At 50.7% G+C, this 13,171-nt stretch overlaps 1 protein-coding gene across 8 annotated transcripts in view; it reads left to right on the top strand.

The window, feature by feature from the left end:
• RALGAPA2 (Ral GTPase activating protein catalytic subunit alpha 2) overlaps positions 1 to 13,171 on the top strand; it is an 86,073-nt gene that overhangs the window by 70,787 nt on the left and 2,115 nt on the right. For 5 of the 8 annotated variants that reach the window (XM_042038909.1, XM_042038906.1, XM_042038908.1 and 2 more), the window contains one exon: positions 5,592 to 5,713. In XM_042038909.1, the coding sequence (XP_041894843.1) occupies positions 5,592 to 5,713 (122 nt within the window). Of the gene's footprint in view, positions 1 to 5,591; positions 5,714 to 8,044; positions 8,136 to 12,691; positions 12,731 to 13,171 lie in introns of all 8 variants that reach the window. The other 3 variants (XM_042038905.1, XM_042038907.1, XM_042038910.1) reach the window with 3 other exon arrangements.

Here is a 13,171-nt window from a genome sequence, read left to right as displayed (position 1 = left end):
CAGAGCTCCAGGCACGGTGCCGAGGCGCTGAGCAAACGCTCCATAAATGAGGAAGCCCTTTGCAAACCTCTCTGTACCTGTCAGTCTCAGGGAGAGCCGTGTCTCTTCCACACCAGCGTGTCCTGGGCTCCAGCCATCGCCCCCAGCACAGAGGGCTGCCTGTCTGTGCGATTGGTGGCACAGCAGCAGAAAATTATGCTGCAGAGAGGATGAGCCCTTGGTTTTGGCAGCAGAGGATCATCTGCCCCATTTGGATAAGGAGGAGGAACAGCAGCCCTGGCACAGGCCAGCCCTGCTCCGCCAAGGGAGCCCTGGCTCCCCCGGCTGCAGTGTGGACAGATGGCTGTGACGGGGGCTGGCCATGGGGAGAGGGGGCCCACAGACCCCATCGGTCACACAGCCTCGGCTCACGCGCGTCCCACGTGTTACATGGACCAGTTTAAGGCAGGCGTCACTGGAGAGTTTCCATCTTGGATGCTTTGGTTTATAAAAAGCACATAGGTCTGCGGTGGCTGACAGGTATGGTTTAATTGCACCTGTTCAATGAAGGATATACGTTACTAAAATTCCCCCGAAAGTTCCCGGTGAAATTCGTGTGGCGGTGGCGGTCACTAGACCATAAACGATGGCAAGCCCAATCAAGCAGATTGAGTTTCACACCAAAACTGCCTACCACCTCATTTTAAAAGCACAGTAACTCCATCCTCTTCAGAGCAGGGAAGGAAAATTAGGTGCAAAAAGGTCATCAGCCGACACATCTCTGCTAACCTCAGTTTTATGGTCCCAGCTTTATTCTGCTCTGGTAAGTCCCAAACATTTATGTTCTTGTTTGTTTTCCAAACTGCTGTCACGGTGTCAGGAGCAAACCCTTTTTGTGAACCATCTTTGGGCCCTGTGATACAATCAGGAGGAAGCTGAAATAGATGTTTCTTGCGCTGAACGGTAAAGTCAAAGATTTTCTGCAGGTCTCCCTAACCGGGTAGAGAAGGACTTGGCATGCGGACATGTAGGCAGCCTTGATGTCCGATGGGCTGGAAAGAGCTGTCTACCTCTATATTGCAGCATCTCCACTGGCCCAATGCCCCAAAAGCCCTTCTCCGGGTGGGCTGCACATCGCAGATGGGAGCTGCAGCAGGGCCATGCCAGCAGTGCGCATTAGGGTCCCTCTGGAGCCAGAGGAACAGGCGTTGCAGCGAGGGCTCTCTGTGGACCCCGGCAGTGTCCCGGGTGCCAGGCCTGGGGGTGGTGCCCTGTGGTGTTGGCACGACCCCCAGGCCATGGAGAGCAGCCAGGCGCTTCTCCCCAGCCTGTCCGCAAACCCACCGACACTCCTGTCTTTTATTTGCCGCTGCGTCAGCGGAGCGCCCCGATCTTTCCGTGTATTGGTGAGAGCATACAAATGCTGCCAAAATGTTTCCATTTTCAAACAGTAGTGTGGGGGCAGCACGGGCTGGCCATTACTGTCAGCAGGGGTGGGGCCCTAAGAGTTTTGCCTGAGGTCAGCACAGAGTTAAGGTTAATAAGCAGAAGTTTGGTATTTTCAGGATCTGCTTGAGTCATCATCTTCTATATTCCCTTATTTCTCAACAGGGCAGTTTGTTATGGTTTAGTGTTGTGTGTGTGTGTGCAGGGAGGGAAACACGGGGCAGATCCTGGCCCTGGGGTGGCTCAGGTCACCTGCAGAACACAGATTATGAGGACTTCGAAGGGTTTTCAAGGTCATTATGTTTTAAACTGGAAAAACATGTGTGTCTGAAACTGGCTCTGTGTTGCAGAGGTTAAATGTAGAAGTGATGCTGGTGGGTGAGAGCCGAGCACTGGCTGGTGCCCGCCTCTCCGGTGAATTTTCAAAAGCTTCTGTCTTTCGTCTTCTTTTGCATCCTCCATCTGGAAGGAGGTCCTGTGTGTTTCACTTTGCAGGTCATCCTGCTGCTGCAATAAGATGTTGTGGTTTATTGCAAATAGCTGATGTTCACATTTTTACGTGTTGGGGTTTTTTTCAAAGAGCCTTCATTGTATGGTTGAAATGTTAAAATAATTGATATGCTGACAAAACACTACTAGAAGCTCATAATACTCAAATATTGAGATTTGATTGCTGTATTCAAATAGGAGCTAAATTCCTGCTCTCCCGCAGTTTTATATATATTCATGATCAATAATTCACACCTTGTCGTGGCTCTCAATGTCATTATTTCATATGAAATGAAAAAAACCCTGTTTGCATCTGTTAAAAACATTTTGCTCTGGAGTTTTGCCTTGGCAGAAGCAAAATGTAAAATAATGCAGCCATGGAGAGGTGGGTCAAATTGCCGTACATATTAAAAGAGGAGCTTTTGATCAGCTCCTTCAAGGGTCTGGTATAACTCCATTTATCTGCAGATCTCAGGGGATGCCCCAAGCCCCCAGATAACTGGGGGCTTAGTTAATCAGGGCAGCCAGCTGTCCAGCTTTCCGCCGGGGTAGGGTTCAAGCTCACAGCCCGTCCTCTGCAGCCAGGCCTGCCGCAGCGGCGGATTTGTGCGTTCCCTGCAGCGCTCCAGCCCCGAGGCTGCTCTAGGAAAGCCAGCCAGGCACTCGGGGCTCCCTCCCGGCCCTGCTCAGAGCTGGGGCGTTGCTGATCCATGGCTTGCATTTTTAAACCAGTAGTTTATGTGCGCTTGATCTAAATTCTGCTTGGTGCTGGGGGCGCCTTGGTGTCAGGTGGGCTCTGCCCAAAGCTCGCAGGAGAGCTGTGACAAGAAGTTCAGGTTAAAGAGGTTCAGTGTGAGGTTCTAATGTGTGTAACTCAGTGATATTTCGTGGTTGGCTCCTAGGCTAGGCAGTGCAGCTCTGACAGAAGTATTGCTCCAGGGATTTTCAGGACAGACGCGTTCCTACAGGGCGATAAATAGGAAAGCTCGTGATGCTTTTTTTACAGGATGGAGGTGTTTTTCGGAGGGTTTTTTTACAGCTTGTTCCCAGTACCTCCACATTCAAACTCCTAAACTTCAGTAAAATTTTAGTTGACTTTTTCTTTTTTTAATGAATCCCAACTGTTCTCCCCAGGCTGCATACGTACTGAGACTGAGATAGCAGGGAGTTTAATTTCATTTTGCCGCAGTCACTTAATTCTTTCTTGATTAAGCTGTGAGTGCAAACGAGCACGGGCATCCCGCTTGCTGCCCGTATGGCAGGAGCTGCTGTGCTCCCGCTGCTCCAGGGAGCCTGGGAGGGCACGGGGAACACGCCGAGCCGAGGTGGCTGGCGAGTGGAGCTGGGGTGTGCAGCACTAGGCCTCGCTGCACTGGGGCTATCTGCACCCACTCTTTTTGGCTCTTCAGTGTGCAGGAGAGGTGCTGAGCCAGGAGCCTTCCTTGCGTGCCTCCAAAGTGCTGGTGGATCTGCAGCGCTCTCCAGATCTTGAAGTGTTCTTCCTCAGCTGCCTCTCCTGTAGCTGCCCAGCTGTTTATCCGGGTGCTTTTTCCCAGTCTTCTGTGTGGCGAGCGGCACCCTCCAGCTCATCAGTAGGATTTTACCGGGTGCAGAGCAAACCTGGGCAGCGCCTCCTCCCCGTGTTGCCGTGCAGCATTTATCCGAAGCGCAGCAGCCCCGCAGGGGCATTATCAGGCAGAGCGTGAAAAGCCTTTTCTCGTCCCCCCCCCCGCCCCGCCTGGTTGGAAGCCCACGAGCAGCTCCGGCCGGGGCCGGGCGCTGAATCGAGCGCTGCCGGCCGGCCCGCAGGCTCAGGTGGTCGCCAGCCCCCGGTGTCGCCGAGCCCTTTCAGCAATTTGTCACGGCCGGGCCCGCTCCCGCTGCGCCAGCACGTGCCAGCTCCGTGTCGGAGGGGCTGCTGCCAGACGGGCGCGCAGCCCCCGCCGGCCCGGCCGGCGCTCGCCCGGCATCGCGCTCCGCACGGCCCTGGCAACAGCCGAGCGCCGAGGAATCGGCATCTCCATAATGAGGAGTGAATGGCATCCGTCAGTCCCTTTAGAATTGGGCCCAGGCGTGTGCCTCCTCTCCGAGGAAGTTTGGCAGCCTATTCATTAACAAGAGTCATCAGGAGTTCAGCCCATAAAGGGGAGGCAGCCCCGCACGCCGCGGGCTGGCGCTGGCGCTGTCAGGAATGCGTTCTCCCGGGCTTCAGGCAAGGCAGGAAAACTGAGCAAATAACGCTGTCAGCAGGTGCAAAGGCTGAAATGCTGCCTATTGATTTTCTTCCTTCAGGCTTCCACGGGAAGTTTATAAGAAGATTTATCACATATCAATCGTCCTCTGTGAGCATTAAAAGCAAAATTCTTCCTTTCTTTCTTTTCCCTTTGTTGCCACCACGCCTGCAGGAACTCACATGCAACGAAGACGTGCTTTGCTTATTCCCTTCGAGGTCGACGCTAGACCATCGTCTCCTGGCTTTAAGCACTGCTTTGCTCTGATTTTTTTTTTTTTTTAATAGTGTTTCAGAGTGGTTTTGTTAATGTACTGCAAGTCACAAATGGCACTTCAATATTAATTAGTAATGCTTTTCAATTCTAAATACCCTCACCTGCATTCTGTTGTCACTGGTGTTATTCTCCTGCTCCTAATTTCTAAATTCAGCTTGGCCTTTGCTCCCACCGAACAGCCTTGCAGAGCTCGAGTGCATTTCCCCATAACAGAAACACAATGAGGCGCTGAAAACTTTTGTTTTCACTGAGGAAACGGAGAATGAGATGTCATCCTGGCTCCTGCGAGCCCTAATTCATAAAGTCATACGTGAGGCTCTCCAGCCCATTGTAGATTTGTCCCAGGCGTTATCCTGTTATTGGAAGTGTATGATTCACCTTCTGAGCAGACAGAAGCTGCACACAAAAGGGGAAGATTTGCTTTCTCCGCTGTGAAAGGCTGCCGCAAGCAGGGGTCCTATTAAGACAGCTGGAAAGTTGCTTCAGCTTGTTACGCTTGTAAGTTTTATTGGTGACTGGTTTTTGATTACACATTTGAATGCTGTGTGTTCCAGGTTGCCGAGTTTTAATTAAAAGGCAATAGTCTCCATGTTAGCTCGCTTTGTTGTCTGCATTATTCAGGCCATAATGCATGCAAGTTGCGGGCTGGGTTTGTCCACCGTGCATCATTTATTTGGGATACATGAGGTTGCACCTTCTAGCACCTGCCCTAAATATAACCATCACGCTATTGGAATTGGGTTTATTGTGCTTAATTTCTTCTAGGAAGTCCAGTGATCAGATGAATCTGGGGGGAGTTGTACCGCTCTGTCCTGTAGCTTTTTTTCTCCAATCTAGTAACTTTTCAGGAATATTGTGTGCCAGGAGCTTCCCGTAGTGCCGCAGCCTGTCTGTGACAGTGGATTTTGGTCTGGGGCTTTGCTCCAGCGCTCGGCAGCTCCCAAGTCACAGCTTCTCAGTCAGGAAGCTCAAAGGTGTTACCCTGAATTTCCAGCCCTGAATGTATCCCCTCCTTGTTGGCTCCCGTTCAGAACCATTGGGCAGTTCTGGTCCGGTTCCCTGCCCGTTCCAGCCCAGTCAGTGTGGATATGGGGCTGGGGGCTGGTGTTTGGGGATGCCATGGGACAGCCTTGAGTTCTGCACACACCTTTCCTTAACGGGGCATTGCAGCTACGAGGAGAGAGCTCTGTACCTTGAAGCCATCATCCAGAACCACAAAGAAGTGATGACGTTTGAGGATTTTGCCGCTCAGGTCTTCTCTCCCTCTCCCAGCTACTCCCTCGGTGGAACTGGTGAGTCTCTGCACATTGTTCTTCTCTGTAGCCCCAAGAAGCACTTGAGCAGCAGATGTACACCTGTTTTTTGTAGATAAATGCTTGCAAATTTAAGAAGACTATTCTTCCCCTGAATCAACTAATGAATATCAAAAGGAATGATGACATTCATTTTAATTTGTTTTGCATCAGAGCTATTCACACTGCTCCTTTCTCCAGCTATCCTGTTAACCCCCAACTCCAGCGAGGTTAATGAACTTTCTCGCAGTGATGGGCTAGGGCTCATTCAGGACTCCGGGTTCTTGCTGAGCTGGGAATATGTTGTTCAAAAGCGAGGCCTGAATCGGGCCTCACTTATCAAAAATAGTTCCTCGCAGGGGAAGCTGCTGCTAATGCTAAATGGGGATTACGCTGCTGAGCTACCAGGGTCAGGGATTAATGCACAAGAAACGCAGGAACGGGGTGCTGTTAGGGAATCGCAGCGGCGTGTGGGATGCGGGCGCGTCCCTTCCAGGCAGGCGAGCACATTGCAGGCTGCCCTGCAGCACCTGGCCTGGAGCCTCTGCGGGGTTTGTGATGGGTGTGTGTGCGCGCACATCAGTGCTCATCAGTCATCGCTCGCTGAGAGGTGACAGCATTGTGCCGAACTCCGGGAATTTATTCCTCGTGTGCCTTGTGGAGGGTTAGGTTAGTGTGCAGGCACAATCGCTGCCCGGCTGGTTTGATTGAGTTTAAGTGAACCTCTCCTGAAAGGGAGCCGTTGGCTCTGAAGTGCACATTTCTAGTGCCTTCAAAATGTGGTTTTTTTCAGCATCCAGAGAGTATCTGGTCACCGTGTGCTGGACTCCCTAACAAAGATTCTTTAATCCATCGTTGACACTCCTAGGGTGACACTGGCACTTTCTAATCATTCCCTGCTTCTCTTCTGGATTGTTGAATAGATTATTTCCAACCTGTATAAACGTTGCAGGACATCTGCTCTATTTCTCTTTAGCCCGACTTGTTAGCAGATATCTTCCATCTAAACTGAAACACTGAAGGAAGAAATTAAATTTGCTCAAATAAATCACTTAGGAATAAAACCAGCCGTGCAGCATTGTCTAGCGTTGCTGGCTCCGATCCTGGCGTGCTCGGAGCTTTGTGAGGAGATAAGAGGCCTGTGCTGGCCGGGCAGTGGTGGCCAGGAGCAGCAGGCAGAAGGCTTTGGAGATAAGCGCTGGCAGGAGGGGAGGAAGCCGGGGCCATTTACATAATCGCGCCTCTGCGTCCTGGAGAGGCGTCAGGGAACACGGGATGGATCTATTGATCTCTGCTGAACTGGAATACTAAACAACGCTAGGAGAGCTTATAACTTAAAGCTTTGATTAATGTTTCCTACATTAAAAAGTAGAACAGCTGTGCATTAAATTCTTTTATACACTCTGCCAAAAGTCTGAGACAAAAAAATCGCCAGTTTCAATAGGAGCACGGCGCGTGCCCAGGGCTGGTTGTTAGCACTTGAATCGTTTATCTGTCCATGTATCAGCAAATAGAAATGTAGATATAGTGATCTATTTTAAACGTTTTGCTCTGTGCATAGTTCTGTTTCATTTTCATGTTGTTCTGAGCACACAGTGTTGCATCACATGTGGTTCAGCAGGGCAGACCTCTCAGCAGCCCCACTTTCTGAAGGACAAGCTGTGTATGCCAAGCACAGTTACAGTGTTTCCCAGTAGCTGAGCATTTCAGAACACTGTTAAATCAGGAGTACCCGGGTATGATTTAATTATTTTAATTGCTTTCAAGTGCAAAGCCTGCCTCAGTCAGGTCCCAATTTTCAGACTTCTGAGCCTCAGAATTAATTTCCTGCTCGTGAACTGGAGGCCAGCCATGACTTCTGGTGTCAGAATCGCCACTTCAGAGAGTCTTCTCACATTACCTGCTGATTCTCCTGCCTGTTTAGTCAGTGATGAGCAGGGACAGTGTCAGCTGTGACCATGGGGATGTGTTTTCCATGAGATGCCCCTCAGCAGTCAGCAGGGAGGCTGGATGCAGCCCCGGCAGCTCCACTGTTCCCCAGCCAGGCCTGCTCCATGCACAGATCCACCTGTCCTGCACCTGCAGGCATCACCTGTCTGCCACTTAGGAATACAGAGGGCATCTTTCCATTCTGAAACAGAAAAAATGAGCCAGGGAGCAGTAAACAAAAAGAAGCACTTTTCCCTGAAGGGAGGGATCAGGCACTGGCACAGGCTACCCAGGGAGGCACTGGGATGCCCATATCTGAAATGTTCAGGAGGAGTCAGGATGTGATTTCGGGGCAATGATGGTAGTGCTGGGTTGGCCACTGAACTTGCTGATCTCTTCCAGCCTTGACGATTCTGTGGGATGCATGGAGCTGGCGCAGGTGGCAGGACAAGCCAGCTGGTACTGCTGACCCTGCCGAGCATAAACTGCTCAGGTAAATTTAGGATTAATTCTCATCTGATCTGATTCTTATAATGCCCCTCAAGAGTGATCCTGTTTTGGTGCTGTGAATGCATGTGTGCAGCAGAGAGGGTCAGGGAGTAAGGGTGCTGCTTATCACAGTGCAGGGCGTTCTCAGGAGTTAACACAGTAAGGAGAATCAAACACAGCTCTCAGTGACACGTTACTGGGGTATCACTGACTACGATGCAATTATTGGAACTGGATGTTTTTGTGTTTTCTGATGCTGCCCCTGGGAGTACACCCCCAGACTCGTGTGGGATGTGGTTTTCCTGCTCTGGCTTAGTCTCCCTGTCACCAGTCTTGCAGGTGCTGCATTTTCTGCAGGAAAATGGTCCAGTTGATCTCCTTTGCTGTTTCCAGGCGCAGAGCCTTAAACTCCCTGTATGGATTATAGATAGGCCTGATATCTTCAGCGTTGAAAGTGCAGCCGTGTAGGCAGAATGGCCATCCCCGAACTCATTTAGGGGATGTGCAGATTAGGAACAAAAGCTGGGAATACGGCCCTTTGTTGTTAAACTGGTGCATTACATGCTGTATTTTAATTAGGCAGGGTTTGAGAGGCAGCCCAGGAAATCCTCCATAATCCAACACTATTGAATTATTCTCATCCTTTCCCTCTGCAGATTTCTCTCCTTTTAGTGGACAGGCTTTAAGCTGCTGTTCTCGCTCCCTCAGCCAAAACCAGAAACAGTTATTCAACAAAATACTTGAGTGTCCTTCAAAAAAATTGGTGAAGCAGAAGTGGGCAGAGCAGTGCCCTGACTTCAACTGCCTCTGTGGCTCAGAGGGGTTCTTTGGGGCTTGGGGCTGCTTTTGTGTGAGATCAGCAGCCAGAAGCATGGTGTTAACCTTGGGAAGTGAAAGGAGCTGGATATTCCAGAATAACTCTCTAGTCATAGCTTTCCCACCACAGGAATTCTGTCCGAGGGGTTTGTGCTCGACAGGGCAGGTTCCTGCTTTCCAGGGAACCCCGGAGCTGAGCGCTGCCGCCGGCACCTCAGGGGTTAATGGGAACGGGGCACACTTGACTGCTGAGAGGACTGATCTAATCACTGCCATATCCAAGTGCATCTGTTCACCATGAGGTCATTCTTGTGCATGCTAATGACTTGGAAAATAAAGCACAAAGCTCAACGTTATCAGGGAGGATATAGAGTAAATCTTGGCTTTTTTAGTTGCTAATGGATAGTGTGGAATGGGCAGGGAAAGCATCTCTGATTCTTGCATTCCAGCTTAATGTTTTTAAAGCATCCTTTTCAGTGGAGCATCAGAAAAACTGCTGGAAAACTTGGACATGTGGTATCTGTTGATAAATGGATTCTTTAATGAATATTATGGCATTGCCCAGGAGCAACACTTGAGTCAAGGAACTGTAGAGGTTTTCAGCATTCCCTGCTTTTAAAGCCTCGGGAGCTGTGCCTGCTGATTTACATAAAACCGAGATTTTGCAGCCTTTTTGTTGCAAAGGTGACACATACTTTTCTTTTGTCTCTGGACTTTTACATGCGTAAAGTTCTTGTAGGAAATATCTGAATGTACAGCAAACAAGCTCTGGTTTATTTTAAACCACTTTTTGTTCAGTGCTGAGCTTTATCCTTCCCACTTTAAAGCAAAAGCATTATTTGAATTGGATATGTAGATTTTAAAATATATTTGTGACAGAATCAAAACCAAACCCAGAGTAACTCTTGTTGTAAACAGGACTGATGCTTTTTGTAACAGTAACTGAGCCAAGGATTCCTTTTGCTTTGGTTTGGTTTTTCTGGGTTTTTTTTTACTACCTTGGGGTTTTTGTCCTTTTAGCTTTTTCCTTTAAGCTCTGTAGGGTGTTTTGTCAGATCTGTGTCCAGGTTCTGTATGCATATATAATAGTTTTGCCTATTTTCCTGGAAATATTAAAAACATACACATATGAAACTGAGTAGCTGTGCCACACAATATCACAGCACATGTGGTGTGTGCCAAGGGTAGGGTTTGATCCGTGTGTCAGTGTTGCCTGAAAGCGAACAATTTGTTTCTAATATGTGGGATTTAGGTAATTCCTGACTGTCCTGGTTACTTGTACCACAGGGAATTGTTGCTAGCATGGAGCATGTGTGAGGTCTGCCGGGCATGGTGCTCAGCAGGTGAGATGGGACACTGTGGTGTTGTTGTGGAGGTTGTCCAGGCAGTGAACAAAGAGGAAAAGCTGAGGGGAGTGGAGCAGAGGAGCCAGGAGAGTTACCACAGGAGGCAGGACTCCAGGGCTTTCTCTTCTTCCCTGTTCCCTGTGAGGACTATTCAGGATGAGGCACAGGGACCTGTCTGGCTTCCCCTGCTTAATCCAGGTAGTTCCTCATCCTCAGCAGACTGGAGCCTGTCCCAGCTGGGCTGCCCTTGGGGAGCTCCTGCAGTGGCACCAGCGGATTTGGGAGCTGCTCCTTGCCCGTGTGCTCTTGGTTATCAGTGCTCTGTCCATAGTTTCCTTGCCTGAGTGTCCCTGTGAGGGTCAGGAATGGTCTGGCATTAAGCAGGGCAGGGTCATGGTTACCACCAAGCGTTGGGGGCAGCAGCTCTGTCCCCCCTCCAGCTCCTGTGGCTGAACAGGCTGATGCAGGTGTATGCCCAGGAGCCCAGGCCTGGCTCTGGAGGGTCCAGAGCCTTACAGAGCCCTAAGGAAGTGGCTGCCTGCTCAGTGTGCTGGGGCCATCCCTTGTGCCACCACTGAGGGTGGACAGTCCAAACTTGTCCCCCAAGGCTGGGCAGGTGCTGGGACTGCTTCCCCCTCAATCCTGGTGTTCTCTTGGGATCGCCAACAGTGAGGGGGCGAGAGCCACATCAGGGGTCTCAGCCTGGCCTCGTGCCTTTTCCATGTAATTGATTGGCTCAGAGGGCGCTCCCTTGGCTACCGGGAGAGGAGGTGGCGAGGGAGGGCTCATCCCAGCAGTCAGCACTGGGATGGGCGAAAATAGGAGTTTGATGGGGCCGTCTCTTCTGCCAGGTGACAGCTCCAGCTGCTCGAGCTGTCAGCTCAGAGAAGGCTCCAGGCAATGTGGCCCCTTCCCATTTTCCCTCTGCACTGAGGCGCCAGCAGAGACCTGGAGCAGAGGCGGAGCAGAACCGGGGCAGAGCCAGCCCTGTGGCCGTGTGCTGAGGGCTCAGGCTTCCCTGCCTGTCACACCAACATAACCCCCAGCACTTGGCGGGGTCCCCCTGGCTGAGGCTGAGCCTTGCAGAACTAATCAGCAGCTGCTCCAACTTGTGAGTAATTAAACTTCAATGTGTACATTTTAGGCTTATTTCCAAGTCCCTGAAACCGTGGAGGCCTGCAGTGGTGCCAGGCACTCCCACCTGAGCTGGGAGCTATGGGTGCTGTTACAGGGTCAGTTCTGCCCCTGGTTAACTTCCAGTGTCAGATTCTCTTACTGTGTCACTTACAGCTTTTCAGGGCACTGCAGGATGTGTGTGGCTTTGATTAACCCAGCTTCAGTTGTCCATGGGCTCTTCCACGCAGGCTCAGGATGCTGCTTACAGTGTACTTTGAGCCTGTCTTTGGGACAGACACAGAAGGAATGCTGTGCACATTTACTACAATGATTCTCTCTGGAATTTTATTACCTTTGCATTTACTAGGAAGGAAAACAAAGATTTCCACAGACCTATCCTGGCTGAAAGGTTAATAGGGGGCTGGAACAGGTTACAGCCTATGTGAAAACTTCATGGGTCTTCTCAAGTACCAATCATCAGGATCCTTACAGGTCATGGTCTTACCCACCCTTGCTTTCAGGGGTGTTCAGCTGCTTCATGAGCAGTGGGTAAAAGGCCATTCCTAGAGAACCTGCCCTGGGGAAGGAACCAGGTTTGTTCTGTGGACTGGATTTGAGATGCAATACACCATCTCTCTCTAGCTTCCTGCAAGGTAACCCTGCTTTTCAAGTGCTTTTATCTGTATTCTTAACTGTTTTTAATCCCTCCTGCAAGAAAAAAAAGTTTTAAAAGCTTAATGCTCTCTCAGCAGCCTCACCTGTGAGAGGCCTTCTAGTGTGTGTGTGTCTTGTCTGAGTGTAGGTGTGTGACTGCTCGTGGACAGGTTTTGTGCACTCAAGGACTTCCCCATCTGGGAAATGTATGTAGCACTGGGATTGCTATGCTGCTCACTTCCTGGGGGCTTAACCTGGCTGTGGTGTCACAGAGTTAGGTCTCCGTGAAGCTTCAAATTTTACTCAGTTTGAAATGGTGTGACCACGAATGGTGCTGGAGGTGGAGCTGAGGCGTGAAGCAGCTGCCACCATCCCACTTCAGCAAGTTTGGCAAAAGCTGAAGGACAGTAATTATTCATTCCAATTTTTGCCAACATTCCTTCTCTTGTTTCTTTCAGTCCTCAGGCCGAAGGAGGAAGCGTGTGGGTCAGTATTTCTGCAGGTCCCTGAGGGCCGAGGGGAGCTCCCCTTCCGGCCTTTAGCGGGGCGTGCTGTGTCGGGTTGGTGCGAGCGCAGCAGTCACAGAGTTCTGGTCCTGCACTGACACGGTTTTGTTCTCTCCCTTTAGATTAGCGTGTTAATGCTCTCGGTACAGTAATGGCTGCAGGTAAGAGCAATGCCTCCCGCAGGCTCCTCTGCTGCTGTGCCTCATCACTAACAGCTCTCCTTCCCCTCCTCCTCCCTTGCTGCCTCTGCTCCGTGTTCAGCTCCACCTCTTGTGCCCCATGTGTGCCTCACACCTCCTTGGCTCTGCCTCCTGTGCCCTGCATGCTCTGTGTGCAGTCCTGCCTCATGCACTCAGCGCTTGCCTCCCACAAATGCCACACAGTTCTGACTCCTATGATCCATGTACAGCAATGCCACCCACGATCCGCATGCGGTAGTGCCTCCCACGTCCGATAATAATGCCCGCAATCCGTGTCCAGTCACGCTGCCCGGGTGCGGGACCTCCCGCGACCATGTATGGTGATAACTCCCGCGATCCGCGTGCGGCAATAGCACCCGCGATCCGCATACGGTCATGCCTCCCGCGATCCGCGTACGGCAA

This window comes from Corvus kubaryi, unplaced genomic scaffold (genome assembly GCF_017639235.1).
Source record: "Corvus kubaryi isolate FWS band 111438036 unplaced genomic scaffold, C.kubaryi_AGA036_p1.0 37393, whole genome shotgun sequence".
In the NCBI taxonomy this organism is placed as follows: Eukaryota; Metazoa; Chordata; class Aves; order Passeriformes; family Corvidae; genus Corvus; species Corvus kubaryi.
Note: the sequence above shows the minus strand (reverse complement) of the source record. Positions and strands in the feature narration are given on the sequence as shown.